Source organism: Alosa alosa, chromosome 13, assembly GCF_017589495.1.
Source record: "Alosa alosa isolate M-15738 ecotype Scorff River chromosome 13, AALO_Geno_1.1, whole genome shotgun sequence".
In the NCBI taxonomy this organism is placed as follows: Eukaryota; Metazoa; Chordata; class Actinopteri; order Clupeiformes; family Clupeidae; genus Alosa; species Alosa alosa.
The window spans coordinates 15886378-15902264 of record NC_063201.1 but is presented as its reverse complement, the minus strand read 5'-3'; the positions used below and the strand labels follow the sequence as shown (position 1 = coordinate 15902264).

At 42.5% G+C, this 15887-nt stretch overlaps 1 protein-coding gene across 1 annotated transcript; it reads left to right on the top strand.

Moving 5' to 3' along the window:
* The first annotated feature begins 5897 nt into the window (after positions 1–5897).
* On the top strand, positions 5898–8389 carry LOC125306076 (nuclear receptor coactivator 7-like). Its single transcript, XM_048261229.1, has 6 exons — positions 5898–6168; positions 6506–6631; positions 6906–7058; positions 7345–7440; positions 7576–7649; positions 7800–8389. The coding sequence occupies exons 1-6, from the start codon at positions 6055–6057 to the stop codon at positions 7933–7935; spliced, it is 699 nt and encodes a 232-aa protein (XP_048117186.1). The 5' UTR covers positions 5898–6054; the 3' UTR covers positions 7936–8389.
* Positions 8390–15887: the final 7498 nt, after the last annotated feature.

The window sequence follows — 15887 nt, the reverse complement described above, 5'->3', positions numbered from 1 at the left end:
AACAAGCATCTAGCCGTGTATATAAAGGAGCCACAGTGAGTCTTCAGACACAGTAGCTATCCACAAAGCTGCATACTAAGCAGCCTTTTTATTTAACATTTATCAAGATAGTTTTGCCATGGCACCAAAAGTAGACAATTGGTGTGTTATTTACTTTGCAAAGAGGCGTGGCATGTGGTCATATGTGAAGTGTACCGCTGGCGGGCACCACTACACATGCCATTACTGTGAGTACCCCATATGGGTACAGTCGAAGCAAAATTTGTACCGTGTATGGGCTAATTTGAGAAAATATAAATTACTTGTGGATATAATTGATTGATGATATCTTAGTCTACAAGCAAAGGAAATATGTGAAAAAATCACGTCTATTCAGTTTTTGTGCGGTAGTGGAAAACCAAAATATGTCTCAACTGTACTGAGTCTACCTACTGTGTGTGATGCTAAACAATGCTTTGTCATGTGATTTCTCGCAGGGTTTTGCAAGTTATTAAATAATTGTTAAATAATTTACTTTTTCTTAATTTCTCAGCTCATTGAACTTTGCATTGGGTCGTTGGTACTTGCACTTGCTGTGATCTTGAAGGGCATAAATGTTGAGGTCCACAACCCCTTAAATCGAGAGAGACTTAAGCTTCTCCCATATGCTGCCCTGGTAATTGTAAATGTATGATAGGGTAAGAGACAGACAGAAGAGTTGTCCTTTTTACTTTATTAAGTGTTGTTATTAGCTTTGTCAGGTGAGGTGCCCTGCCATTACATATTCTGTATTCAGCCTGTCTTCCTCTGTGGCCTGTGTATTAACTCAGATCCTGCTGTCAGGACTATGTCTTCTGCTTCCTGCGATAAAGCCATCACCTTCTTTGGTAGGCCCATCTCTCTCACACACCCACACCCACACACACGCCCATCTCTCTCTCACACACACACACACACACACACACACACACATTCTTTTTTGTGCATGGACACACATGCACACACACACATACATACAGAATTACTCTAAGATATCTGGAACTTATATTCTCCTCCTCAGTTTATTGTATGTTGCAATGCTTTGTAACTTGCAGAGTTGATCCCCTGAAAGTAATATGGAGAAAAGCGGTCAAATAACATCATATGGTGTAATATTGGAAAGTGAAGTGAAAACAGTAATGCAGTTGTTTAAAATGATTATGATTGTATTTGGGTCCACAGATAAGATTTAATCTCTATACTCACCTAGTGGATGTTCTATTCAGTCTTGTATGTTGTGGACTCGTGGCAAAGAATACACCATACCAATCAGAAACCTCAAGTACTGGTATGTTTCCTCCCTTCTTAAAAAAAGGTTCCCACACAATATCTTAATATCTGAATATATTTTAATATCAAAATGTTTTTATTTCAATATATACTGTTACCATTGTGACCAAATCACACCCTTCCCTTCAAATATCCCATTAATATGTTTCTTCTTTGCTTTGCAGTACTCTGTTAACAACATTTTAGGTATACTGATTGGTATGTCGGTGTTGGAATTTCTTCTTGGACTTTTCATAATATGTTATGGGTTCGTGCTACTACCTTTAGGTGATTCGGAAGTAAGTATATTCATAACAAGTGTCACTGTTTTATATAGCTATGTTATATACTTTATAATACTGTAAAACCATAATCCTGTTTAAATTTGGAAAACTGCTTCCTTGGAAATACTCACTGAACACACGTTAAAATCAAGTCATGTGGTAGCACATGCAAGTTGGATGACAAAAAAATTGTATATTTAAACCAGTTGTATAATCTGAAATCACACACCAATGGATGTTTGAGTATAAGCACAGGTCAGATAGACTCTGTGTAGATGGAGCTTGTGGCCACGAACAAGGTACTTTTGCAATCTACCTGCAATGTACCTATAGCCTTCTTTGGTGGTGGAAAAACATATGCATGAGTTGTTTGCTGTGTGTTTGGTTTTTCATATCTTGTCTCCATCTAGGGCAGCCCAGTGCCAAAGCCTGTCTCCAGCACCGCCACCGACCCACTCTGCCCTACTGATACAGAACCCAATTATGGTCTAACTGAGGGGGAGACACCTGATCAAAAATCTGAAATTAATTAAGATATATTTATGTATTTCCCTGACAGTATTTGCATGATTGACCTTTTAAAAAAGACTATATCTAACAGGAATGTACATGGCTCTCTGCATATCTCTCTGTGTTGTACATTGTGATCCACATGTATATGCCTGTGATGCCTATGTTATTTATTAACCTACTGTACCTCTTTTTATTGTGATCTACAATTATGATTGTCAATGAGAGTGTTTATGTGGACCTGCGTATCCTGGTTAGGGTTTTTTGAAGGATTCCATTTTTGTGTTTGAACTTGTAAACATCATATTCCGATTCCATAAACCCAGAATATCCCTTATACTGGTTTTGAGAAACCCAATGATGCTAGCTTGGGTACCCCAACATAAACTGTGGTGCTTCAGCATGTATACACCTTATCCTGGTTTGTGATTGTTACTGACTAGTACGCATTAATATGACGCAGCAATGAGTAACTATAGTAGAAGTATTTATCATGTATACAGGGATCTTCATAACCAGGTTTCTCTGTGTTAATGTAAACTCCATATCCTGAATATATGATCAAATCAGCCTTCTCACCAAGAGACTGTGCATAGAGACAGTCAATAAGGTCAGGTAAGGTAAGGAAACTTTAATGTCCCCGAGGGGCAATTGGTTTTAACAGCCAGCAGTACCAACAAATATGCCATACAACATCATACAAGACATACACATCAAAACATTTTAAGACAAATAACATTTAATACACAGAGACAAATAAATAAAAAAAGTCAATGTGTAACTCATCATTGAAGACTGATTGTAAAGTCTTATGAACATTCGCCTTATTCACCCAGCGACCAGAACAAGGCTACAGGGTGCACTTGCCATCACACTTCAGTCCAGAAGATGGTGGTAATGCACTCCGTTTGCAAACTGGCAAAAAAAAAAGCTCACCGAAAAAGAAGGGTTCACTGGCCTGCCCATAGGGTCTGCCAGAGTAACTTTCTTCTTCTTCAGTGAGTTTTTTTGCCGCTGCAAGAAAAGCATGTGTGCCCGAGGATGCTCCTGTACAAGAGCCAATGTGAAGGTTGGCATTGCATGTCTCTGTACCGGGGACCCCAACAGATGTTCAAGTATTGAACTTGGGCTTGAAGACAGGGAGACGTAAGCAGGTTGCGTTTGTATGTGTGTTAGAGAGAGGGGGGGGGGGTGCATCTTATATTGCACTGCTGTATAACCCACCCTGCTGGTCTTGTTTGTGGCAGGGTCTTAACACTGTCTCCTCAGGTGATGAGGGTGAAGGTCTGAGTGATGCAAAACAGCCATTATGAATGCCAGCTAGTTTCAGGTTGAATGAACCAATTACACACTGGGGAGAATGTTCAACCAAATTGAATCCAGCAGGAACCTACTCTTCGATAAGTGGGGATCTTTATCCCAGGACCTCAACTCACTAAGCCTGCAGTCCAGGTTCAGTAATTCTGCAGGGAAAGTCATGGTCAGCAGGGAAGGGGTCTAACTGCTGCTTAGGTCTGGTAATTCTGCTCAGGGCTAAAACTGCTGGTCTGGGTGAAAACAATATATGATTCATATAATTCTGTCTCACTGAATTGCATTATGCACACTCAATTCTCACTGGTATCTGCTAGACAACAAGTACCAAAACATGATTAGTTCATAGATTTCACATATAAAATACATTTTATACAACCCCACCCCCATCTTGCCTGTTCATAATTCTGAGAAATTCTTGAATTGTGTGCATGTGTGTGTGTACGTGTTTATGTTTATGTGTGTCTGTGTGTGTGTGTCTGTGTGTGTGCGTGCATTTGTGTGCGCTTGTGTGTGTGCATGTGCAACATGTGTACATATGTCTACTGTGTGTAAACCTATATGACCGCCGCTGGCCAAGCGCCGGGTGGTCATAATAAAAAGCGTAGAAGGGCAATAGCCAGAGAATAGTTTAAAAAGTAAAGAATAAAAAAGAAAACATAAAAACACAAGGTAATAGTATATGAAAGCATAAAAGGGCAATAGTTTAAATGTGTTTAAAAAGTTGTAATTAAAAGACAGAAAACAACATGGAATGATTACTCAGTGATAGTGATCCTAGTCAAACACCCAGTGAACAGCATCACTTTATGGAGATTCTTGAAGTAGTCCCAAACTGTGCACACGTTTCCTTTCAGGGCCAAAATGCACGCCCACAGGGCTTGACTTGGGATTGTATAAATAATACAACAGTATTATTACACAGTGCCTATAAGTATAAGTAGTATGTATATATACTCTTTTGATCCCGTGAGGGAAATTTGGTCTCTGCATTTATCCCAATCCGTGAATTAGTGAAACATACGCTCATGCACACGCCTTGTCCTGGAAGCACACAGCACGCTTTGCTCTCTTTTAATCGCACTACATGTTAGGTGACATACATAAACAAAAACTACAAAACAGGCTAGGGTAAGAGTGGAGTGCAGGTAGATGCCTCATCAGGTGTCTATCTGCATGCCTCACTTATTTTAATGCACACATTGAGGAGGCATACATCTTACACAGGGTAAGTGTGGTGTGCATGGGGAAATCCTGACAGATATTCACCATGCATGCCCACTTCTTTTAATGCTACACTCTAGATAGACCCCTCAACCTAGCCATTCACATGCTGTACATATTTAGGTCAAGAGTGGCGTGTTGGGTGAAGGTCTGGGGGCGAGGTGTGGTTGGTCGTGGTAGTGGGGGATGTGTGCATATGCTGGGGGCCTGGGGCGATGGGTGGCACGCAGGTCCTCCCCTCTGTCAGCTCATCACAGTATAACTGCAGGGGCTGGGTGGAACTGTGGCCATTAATGGGTGCCCAGGTTGGCAATCAGTCAGGCAATCAACCAGGCAATCAGTTATTCCTATTATTATACTTATCATTAATAGAATAATTACAACTCCTCTCCTCTGAAACCCCTCCCTCTCTATGTTCCAGCTCTCTCCTCCTGGCCCAACAGCAAGCCAGCCTTATACATATGCGCACACACACACACACACACATACATCCTCACATACTCACTACCCCTCACCCCCCATCCCCACCCCCATCCCAACACCACCTCATTCACACTCTTAGAGCTACCATCATCCCCATCCCCCTTCTTTTCATTTGGGTCATCAATTTCATCCCTGATAATCATATCTGTAATCATCCTGGACTTAAATCATCCTTAGCCTTTCTGTTATTAATGTTATGTTGTGTTATGTTTGTGGGTGCCAAGTCAATGTGATGTCTTGTTAAGTTACAGTATGTGTTTATGTAATGTACGTCTGTTTGTCGTATGTAGTATTCATGTGCATGTCGTAGTGTTGCATTTTCTGTAATGTCAATGATGTTTGCAAAAAAAAAAAAAAAAATTCCGACGCAGTGAGCTGCCTGTTACAATAACGGTTGCTGGGAACCAGCAACCCTCCGGTTACAAGTCCGAAGCGCTAACCAGTAGGCCACGGCTGCTCCATCAAATACATCCATCCAAATCCATATCCATGACCAATCCACTCCTTAATCCATATCCTCCAAATCTGCCTGTTTTCTTATGTATGATGAAAACTAGGTTACACTCACAGATAACCAAGAAAGAGTAAAAATGACAATGGATTTAAAGAAATTACTCAATTAGTCTAAGCTCAGCTTTTCGATACAACATCTTTGCAAACTGGAGATGAAAGAGTTAACAAGAGCAACACAGCTTGTAGGAAAGTCCTTACATGGTAGGCTTCCGCCCTCAGGATCTGCCAACAGACGGTTAAGCCCAACCCCAAACATTTTTCTTCAGAAACTGAGTCAAATAGTCTGCTCTACTCTGACTGGAAATGTGCGCATAGACAAAAAACAAGCATCTAGCCGTGTATATAAAGGAGCCACAGTGAGTCTTCAGACACAGTAGCTATCCACAAAGCTGCATACTAAGCAGCCTTTTTATTTAACATTTATCAAGATAGTTTTGCCATGGCACCAAAAGTAGACAATTGGTCTGTTATTTACTTTGCAAAGAATGGTGAAGAACCCTTTGTGACGGTGATTTTTTCTGAAGAAAAATTCTACCAGAAGAAGCATGAGCAGGTTAGTTTGATGTTTTACCATGAAGAGTGCATAGCAAATGCTTCAGTTTCCCTGACTGCTTGATTCAGCAATTACTAAGTCTGACAATGACAAAATATCCATGGAGAAAAGCTAAAACAGGTTTATGAATCTGGATGCACTTGAGAACTGGTGTCTGTGTGTATTACATTGTAGTTTAAGTTTCTCATTATCAACACATTTAGGCTTACAACATATAATTAAAAGCATGAGAATCGTATCTTCTGTTTAATACAGCACAAACACATTGAGAATTTCATAAATATGTCCAAAGGAACCGTACAATATGATAAACTAATATACCACATGTCTTCTATAGATCATCACTGCTGAAGACCAGAAGTGCAGGCAAAGCTTATGTAGCTTGGAGGATGAAGAGCCTGAAGATCTGCTGCCAGAGCTGAGAGACCCCAGCGAAATACTACTGGATCAACACCTTGAAAGGGTGAGTCATTGTGGTCTCCTTCTTAGGTTTTTGTCATCTTTGGGAGCAAATGTACTGTTTTCAGTAATATTCTGCACCAGACAATGGCTCAATAATGGGTCAAGCATCCTGAAGGCTTATTATAAATCAGTAATGTTATATTTTGTGTTACAGTTCTATGTAATTTATATACATTTATTGTTTGTTTGTTAATCTTGAATTTCCCCTTGGGGATCAATAAAGTATCTATCATCTATCTATCAATAAATTCATTGTGTATTTTGTTTTACTTTAGCTGGTTGCCCACCTACCTGCTCAAACTCAAGGCTATCCATGGCGACTGGTGTACAGTACAGTTGTGCATGGCATCAGCCTCAGAACTCTCTACAGCAACATGGCGAGCGTAGACAGGCCTGTGCTCTTGGTCATCAAGGACATGGAAAATCAGGTAACAATCTCCATACTATTTCAGCCTCATGCTTGCCTTTCTGAGAAAATACTTGATACAAATCAACACTGTCTCAGAACGTCTGATTCTCACCAGTCTTGTGTTTTACTCATCCACATGCACTGTATATATTTTCACTGCCACACACACACACAAAGACACACACACACACACACACATATACACACACACACACACACACACAATTCCTAGTTATCACGTGAACAACGGTTTGAGTATAGAAAGATTCAGTACTCATGTATGTATGGATGTCCCTTCTGCGCAGGTGTTTGGTGCTTTCTCCTCCCATCCGTTCCGAGTGAGTAACAGCTGCTATGGAACAGGAGAGACCTTCCTCTACACCTTCAGTCCAGAGTTTAAGGTAGTATAAATGCTAATGTAATATTCTTCATCATTAGGCTTCATTGCCATGGATATTATGGTATTTATGTCCATTTGTGTTTGTGGCATTTTGTCCATAGTGGACATTAACATGACTCTTTCATTGCCTACACAGATGTTCAGCTGGACTGGGGAAAACTCCTACTTTGTGAAGGGCTTCAGAGATTCTCTACAGTTAGGGGGAGGCGGGTGAGTATTCAGATGTGAACATGCAGTCATTCATACAACACAGTACAGTGCAGTACAGTCATTTGTTAATTTTTCTAGCTTTTTCTGGCAACCAGTTAGGCCCATGTCTGAATCATGTTTAATCCTGTTTTTTCTCCTGATTTGCTCTAGGGGTCCCTTTGGACTCTGGCTGGATGATGACCTGAATCATGGCTCCAGTTTTTCTTGCAGCACATTTAACAACCAGCCTCTCTCTGGCCACCATGACTTTGCTGTGCAGGAGCTTGAGGTATGGACGTTTGAGTGAGAACAGAGATGGCCATGGAATAATGTGATCTTAATCACATGCGATTTAAAATCATAAATACCAAGGAGCTGGTGCTGAATCTTGGGAAGAAGAGCTGGTGCTGAATCTGGGTAGCATCAAGGGAACACAGTCACCAGTGATGGCCAGTAGCCCAAATGGTTTGAATACACTGAGGATTTGTACTAGAAAGGTCAGAGCTGCCTGTTTTTCTTCTCAGGACACTCAGATCTGAAAGTGTCTGAAGAACTATGCAGATGTTCTATCTGTGGTGGACAGTGCCATGTTGTTGTGTACTGGAATGCTGGAATGTGGACAATGCTGCTCACTCTCTGTAATTAAATGTATTGCCATTAAAGCTGCAGTTGGCAAGTCTGACAGATTGAGGGGATTTGTAAAGTTTACAACTCTCATGCCCCTCCCCCACTACCACCGAGCACCCTCTCATCGAATTTGTGCTCGTCAGTGCACACCAGACTGTGATTGACAGTCAGATCTCACACAGCCCTGCTCTGATTGGACCAGAAGAACCAGGAGTTGTGGATTTTTGCAAAACAAATAACAGGCTCTAGGTGGAGATAGAAGTGCTGTTTTTTTTTTTTTCTAAAACCGGCTGCTTTATGTTGTTCTGTCGAAGCATAGTGTCGGTTTCAGTGAATATGATCAAAAAAATCTTGCCAACTGCAGCTTTAATAGTGGTCATCAAACTGTATAACTCCTTTTATTGCTGCAAGGGGGATAGATGTAACATTTTAAACAGACACATTGTGATCAATATTACTTGAAATATTTGTTATTGTTTTATTCTTCTTATGCCGTTTGGTCTTATTTATGTATTTATTTATTCATATTTCATCATCTACAAAGTTCTATTTTTGTACCTTTGTACAATCATTTAGTGTTAGCACTATTGATCCAAATAAAAAGGTTCCTGTCATGTCTCCTGAATTCTCCTTTTATCACACCTCCTCTGTACATGAAAAAGTATGACTTATCTTGCCACATCCAAACATATCAATTATGTCAACATGCTGCTGTCAACAAGTGCAATGTAACAGAAAATGTCAGTATTTATAAGGATTGAAATACAAAATTTTTGCAATAGAATCTAAAATTTAAAAAATCCTAGGGGCCCACAATATGTCAGCACATAAACACACCTACACACCCCTTCCTGTTTGCGACTCTGTTCACTGTGGAGAATGGTCAGTATAGAGGTGACGGTGAGCTACACCCTAGTTCCTTATCTGTCACCTGAAGGGAAGCACAGCTAATGATTGAACCACAACAAAAGACTTTAAGGGAATGGTGAAGCATCTGATATTTCCTGCTGACTTTACCAAAGCCAGTTTACTTGTCTCACAACAGGGAATGATCGATCCTCAGTCTCTACCTCCACCTACAGGCAAATATGTCACAATGTCATACTGATCGGTGTGCAGAGTTAGTAGATAAAGAAGAAAGAGACGCAGAAAGAAGTATGTCATCATTGAAATGAGCCACAACAATAAATGCTTATCAACACATATTGCTATGTTATGTATTGAAATATGGGTTGTAGAATTATGTTATTACAGGATATATTGTTTATAAAATGAAGAGTTTGGTTCCAAAATGCTCTATCCTCCATTTTAATGATTTTTTATAAATTATTTTTTAATATTTTGTTTTCTAAGTAATTTCAGTGGAAATGTAACTGGTTATTATTATTTATACTGTATAAATCAACAGAACTGCAATTTTGATATTACTTGAAATATTAAATTAAATAACATGACTTATTAATGTTTACAAAACCCTTTCAAGAGAGTTCCATTATCAGCATCATAGTTGGCCCCACAAGACTTCCTTTTTAACATTCCATATGTTATCTTAATGCAGAGGAAGTAGATTGGGGCCCAAATAGAACGTTCAAGCATTGTTTTTGTTTACCTTGTTGAAAGGGTCCATAGTGTTTTTGGAACCATATTCTTCGAATGCTCTTACACACTCAGCTACACTCGACATTTATATTGGTAGTAGCTGGTGCAGGTTAGCATTGTTGTCTTCCTAGTGGGACGCCCTCAGCCAAAGAGGCCACCATGAGACAAAAGAGACTGTTAGAGAGGGCGAGGAAAAAGAAAGAGAGCATGGATGTGGGGTGGAGTGGATGAATGAGGGCTGTGAACAAGTGACAATGAAGTTGTAACTTGATATGCAACATATGAAAAATATAATTACATGATGTCAAGAGGCCTAACATCTTCTATGCTTGCTAAACTAAAACATTTGGGGGAAAAAAATCTGGTTGAAATATGACTTACATTTTGGACATACATACATACATATCCCTTTTTTCTTGGTCTCTACAGTGACACCAATAATCTCCATACTGAGAAACAAAAATACCGAACAAAGAAATACATGTACAAAATACAAAAACATAAAAGATTCTCTTTGGGTGAGTATTCAGATGCTAACATGTCATTCATTTCTTTGTGAAATTTTTACTGCTTTTTTTACTGGCAAATTTATACTTCCCTGTAATTGGCTCTCTGAATCATCCCACCTTTGGTTTTTCTCCTGATTTGTTCTAGGGGTTTCTTTGGACTCTGGATGAGTGGGCTGGATGAAGGTCTGAATCGTGGCTCACCGAGTCGTCCCAAATAGTTGTCACTATTAGTGGGGTGTGAGGGTTCAGCAAGGATACTGTTCTTGATGATGTGTGTCCACTGCATCACACTGTGTGTTGAAGGTAAGTGATGGCAGGTAGCAATGATATGTTGATTAGTTATTATTACTAAATTACAGTCAGCTGTTGTGCCGTTTCCATACACTGATGCAGTTTATGAAGTTATGAAGATGCTCTCGAGAGAAGACAGGCTGGTTTAGTTTCCTGAGAAAGAAGAGACATTATTGTGTCTTTTTAACCAAACCGGAAATGTTGAGGGAATAGGAGAGATCTGCAGAGATATGGACATCAAGGAATTTGAAGCTGGAGCTCGTTGTGCCTCGGCTTCCTTAATCCGGATGGGTGTATCCTTGACCCCCTTTTGCCTTCCAGTGATCCACAATGAGCTCTTTGGTTTTTGTGGTGTTGTTTGCACATCATGCTGCCTGGTGCCGGATCTCTTCCCTCTAGAGAGGTTCCTAGTTGTTGCTGATCAGGCCAGGCCAGTTACCGTGAACTTGATGCAGTTAGTGCTATGCACAGACACAGTCATGGCAAGAAATTAAGTACAGGAGTGGGCTGGGCACACCCACCTGTGGCACTGGTATTAAGAGTCAGTGTGGAGGAGATGGTTCGCGTTAGGGGAGTGTGCTAAAAGCAGAGCTGAAGTTATAAATAGCATCCTAACATAGGAATTGCTATTGTCTAGGTGAATGATGGTGCCATGGATATGGCGTCCTCTGTCGACCAGTTGTAACAGACCTAAATTCTAACTTCAAACTGAACTGAACTGGACTTCAAATTGAAACAGTCTGGTGCACTTTGCAATTTTTTTCTGTGGATTATTTAAAAGCATGTTTTTTTTTTTGCAACACACACACACACACACACACACACACACACACACACACACACACAAACACACAAATCAGATATTATTTGAGATTGGCCATCTGAATTCTAACCTGTTTGTCTTAAACCCTCTTTAGGAGAAAAAAGGGGCAAAAGAGTACTTACTGGACTTGAGACCAGGGTGTTGTATCCTACATTTATGGAGCCACCACTAGGGTGCAGTAGTATGAAGTTACATGCAGGAGTTCACTGAGACACATGTAGTTTTGGGGAGAAGAATAAAAAGAGACATGTGGACTTGCTGAGTTTCTGTATAGTTCTTGCTGAGTTTCTGTATAGTTACCCCAGTTAGAGAAATATAATATTTGGCGACAAGGATAAAACATGCTGATCTGACTTACCTTGCACTGAAAAAGGTCTGCATCGAGGCTACTCAAAGAAGGCAAGTAGTTAGCCCCATGATAGTTTGCTGATAGTGAAGTTGAAGTGGAGGAAGCTGCAACAATGTCTGTCTTTGGAAAAGTGGAGGCATTCGATCCAGAATCAGAGAACTGGGAGTAGATATGTGGAAAGATTGGAATACTTTGAAGCTAACGAGGTAACAGATGCAAAAATGAAACGGGCCATTCTTCTCTCTGTGTGTGGCAGTGCTCTGTATGGAATAATAATGGACTTGATAGCCCCATCAAAACCAAGTGAGATTGAGTATACTGACTTGGTCAAATTGTGGAGAGGTTTAAATTCCACTCCTGTACAAAAGCCCGAGGGGAGGCAGTCTCATCCTATGTGGTAAAATTAAAACATCAAGCCACACATTGCGGGTTTGGTGCTACTTTAGAAGAGCGCTTGAGAGACCAGTTTGTTTGGGGCATAGGTTGTGAACAGACACAGCGCCGACTGCTAGCAATGTCTGATTTAACATGGAAGTCTGCCCTTGATAAAGCAATAGCAGTGGAAGCAGCAGATAAAGGTGCACAAACCTTGCAGCCTACTTCTCAAGTAAATCAAGTAGCAAACCCGGGGTCCATGACACAAACACGACAACCTACAAAACCAGTAACCTGCTATCACTGTGGATATGCGCACACAGCTGATTCGTGTCGATTTAAGGAAATGATGTGCCACTTTTGTAAACGTGTGGGTCACATAGCCCAAGTGTGTAAACGGCATAAACAAGACAAAGGGAAAGTAGCTAGGAGGCAGGACCCAAAAGCCGCTCACCTTATGTCTGAGTCCCCTCCATCTCAAGAGTCAGGGGAAGAGGAGGAACAGACTGATTATCTAATGGCACTGAAAGGAAAGCCGCATGGCCCCGTTGTGGCTACAGTCAAGTTGAACAACAGTCCAGTGCAATTTGAAGTGGACACAGGAGCATCACGCACAGTCATAGGGGAGGACTGTTTCAAGAAAATGCAAGCCGCAGCACCTGGGTTGGCATTGCTACCCTCTGAAGTGGTACTGAGATCTTTCTCGGGGGAGAAGGTAGAAGTAAAAGGGAAAATGACGGTGAATGTCTACTATGAGGGCCAGACAGCCACTCTGGATGTACTGGTGGTTCGAAATCGGGGTCCAAATCTGCTGGGGCGGGACTGGATGGGCGTGTTACGACTAAATTGGAAAGAACTTTTCAAGCCAATCTTCAAGGTGTCAGATAACGCGCTGCAAAACGTCCTCTCAAAACATAATGAGATTTTCAGAGATGAGCTGGGGACCTTAAAAGGTATGGTAACCCATCTGTCAAGCCTCGCTACTGTAAGGCCAGGCCTGTGCCTTTCGCGATCTAAGATTGAAGCAGAGTTAGACAGACTGCAAGCAGCAGGGGTCATTGAACCTGTTACACACTCTGAGTGGTCAGCGCCCATCATGGCTGTGATGAAACCGGACAGTACTGTTAGGATTTGTGGAGACTATAAGTTAACCGCAAATGTAGCTTCAAGATTAGAACAGTACCCTCTACCTTGAATAGAGGAGCTTTTTGCTACACTGGCTGGGGGCCCAAGCTACTCTAAGCTAGACATGTCCCATGCCTACCAACAGTTGGTTCTAGCTGAAGATTCGCGTAAACTGGTGACTATTAACACTCATAAGGGGTTATTCCAGTACACACGTCTCCCTTTTGGAGTTTCTTCAGCTTGTGCAATTTTTCAGAGGACAGTGGAGAACTTATTGGCAGGAATTCCACACACAACTGTTTATCTGGATGATGTCCTGGTGACAGGGCCGTCAGAAGAAGCCCATCTCCAAACACTCTGTCAGGTCCTGACACGATTACCGGAAGCAGGTCTCACGCTAAAAAGGACTAAGTGCGAATTCATGGCTCCAGCGGTTGAATATTTAGGATATCGGGTCTCTGCCGCTGGTCTCCAACCCTTGGAAAAGAAAGTAAGAGCTATAAGTGAGGCACTAGAGCCCAAAAATGTTACCGAACTGCGTGCTTACCTGGGAACGATCAATTATTATGGCCGATTCCTTCCTGATTTGTCCACAGTGTTGGCCCCTCTGCATGGCCTCTTAAAGGCTGGGGTAAAGTGGGGATGGGGTTCTCAGCAGCATGTAGCATTCCAGAGGTCAAAAGACTTGCTGTCAGCTTCAACGCTGCTTGTCCATTATAACCCACAATTGCCCCTAATCATAACTTGTGATGCGTCTCCATACGGAGTAGGAGCGGTTTTATCACATAGGATGGACAACTCCGAGAGACCTGTCTGTTTTGCCTCCCGCTCATTGTCGCCAGCTGAAAAGAACTATTCGCAGTTAGAGAGAGAAGCCCTTGCCGTAATATTTACAGTGAAAAAGTTCCACCAATACGTGTACGGGCGTGGCTTTACCATACAAACAGACCACAAGCCCCTGCTGGGCCTCCTTGGGGAGCTTAAGAGCATTCAGCCGGCAGCCTCACCACGTCTCCAGCGCTGGGCTCTACTGCTGGCTCAATATCAGTATGTCCTCGCATACAATCCAGGACCCACCATTGCAAACGCTGATGGTCTCAGCAGACTTCCCCTTCCAGAAAGGCCCAAGGAGACAAACAGACCAGCTGAGCTGACATGCTTACTAAAACAGCTTCAGACAGCCCCTATTACCAGCCAGCAGCTGAAGTTGTGGACCGCAAGGGACCCTACACTGGCAAATGTTTTTGCCGTTTCGTCAAAGAGGGATGGCCTCCCAGCTGCCCAGCTGAGGCTTTAAGGCCGTTTTTTAAAAGACAAGTAGAGCTCAGTGTGGAAGATGGCATCCTGCTCTGGGGACTTCGTGTGGTGGTTGCACCACACGCTCGTGAAATTCTGCTGCATGAACTTCATGAGCCACACCCGGGAATTTCGAGGATGAAGGCAAAAGCCAGAGGTCACATGTGGTGGCCAGGGTTGGACAATGAGATAGAACAGAAAGTGCATGCCTGCATTATCTGTCAAGAGGTACGTAACACTCCTCCCCAGGCACCAGTATCTCCTTGGGAATGGCCTGGCAAGCCATGGACACGCATTCACATAGACTATGCAGGTCCGTTTCTGGGGGAGATGTTCTTGATAGCAGTAGATGCGCATTCAAAATGGCTGGAAGTGGCCCCAGTCTGGGCAGCCACGTCAGCAGCAACAATTGAGCACTTAAGGGAGATGTTCAGCATTTACGGCCTTCCCCACACGATAGTGTCAGACAATGCAGCGTACTTCACAAGTGCAGAGTTTAAGGGATTTCTGGCATCCAATGGTGTAAGGCACATAGCATCTGCCCCCTACAAGCCATCCACAAATGGCTAAGTTGAGAGAGCAGTTCAGACGGTAAAGAGGGCCCTGAAGAAAACCATGGGGTCGGGAGGGTCATTGAAAACACGCATATCGAGGTTCTTAGCAGCATACAGATCGACACCTCATGCAACTACGGAGAGGTCACCAGCAGAGATGCTGTTTGGGCGTCCTGTCAGAACAAGATGGGACCTGTTAAAGCCAGACCAAAGTGTTCCAGAGCCAAGAACGCATGATCTGTAGGGGGAACCGCACCAGACCTACCAGGGCACTGATGTCAGGCTCTGAAGTGTGGGTGAGGGATTTTACAGGTCGTCGGAAATGGGTACCAGGAGTGGTAATGACTAGCACCGGCCCTCTCAGCTACAAAGTCCAGGTGGATGGCCAGGTGCTCAGGCGCCATGTGGACCACCTTTTAGCGAGAAGGGGGTTAGAGGGTCGCCACCAGCTACACGGAGACCACGAACAAGACACTGAAGCAGACGGGGATGCTGATGCCCCGAGAGCTGAACAGCCAGAACATCTGCCGGAGACAGAGCCTGAGGAGCACGGACAAAGGCCTAGTGCTATTGCGGTTGTACCTGCAATCTGGTGCAGTTCTGCTAGGGGCGATCACGAATAAGTGCAAAAACAATGGGGGTCTATGGAGCTAGACGGCTAAATGTGTCTCTTTCACCTGGTTGTCGTTGAAAAATCGAAGATTTTTGGAT

What these genes read in the sequence shown, in the direction of transcription:
- LOC125306076 (XM_048261229.1), top strand. Translation starts at nt 6,055, where the DNA reads ATGGCACCAAAAGTAGACAATTGGTCTGTTATTTACTTTGCAAAGAAT. An exon ending in ACCAGAAGAAGCATGAGCAG is followed by an intron (nt 6,169 to 6,505) that starts GTTAGTTTGATG and finishes TGTCTTCTATAG; the next exon opens with ATCATCACTGCTGAAGACCA. An exon ending in CTACAGTTAGGGGGAGGCGG is followed by an intron (nt 7,650 to 7,799) that starts GTGAGTATTCAG and finishes GATTTGCTCTAG; the next exon opens with GGGTCCCTTTGGACTCTGGC.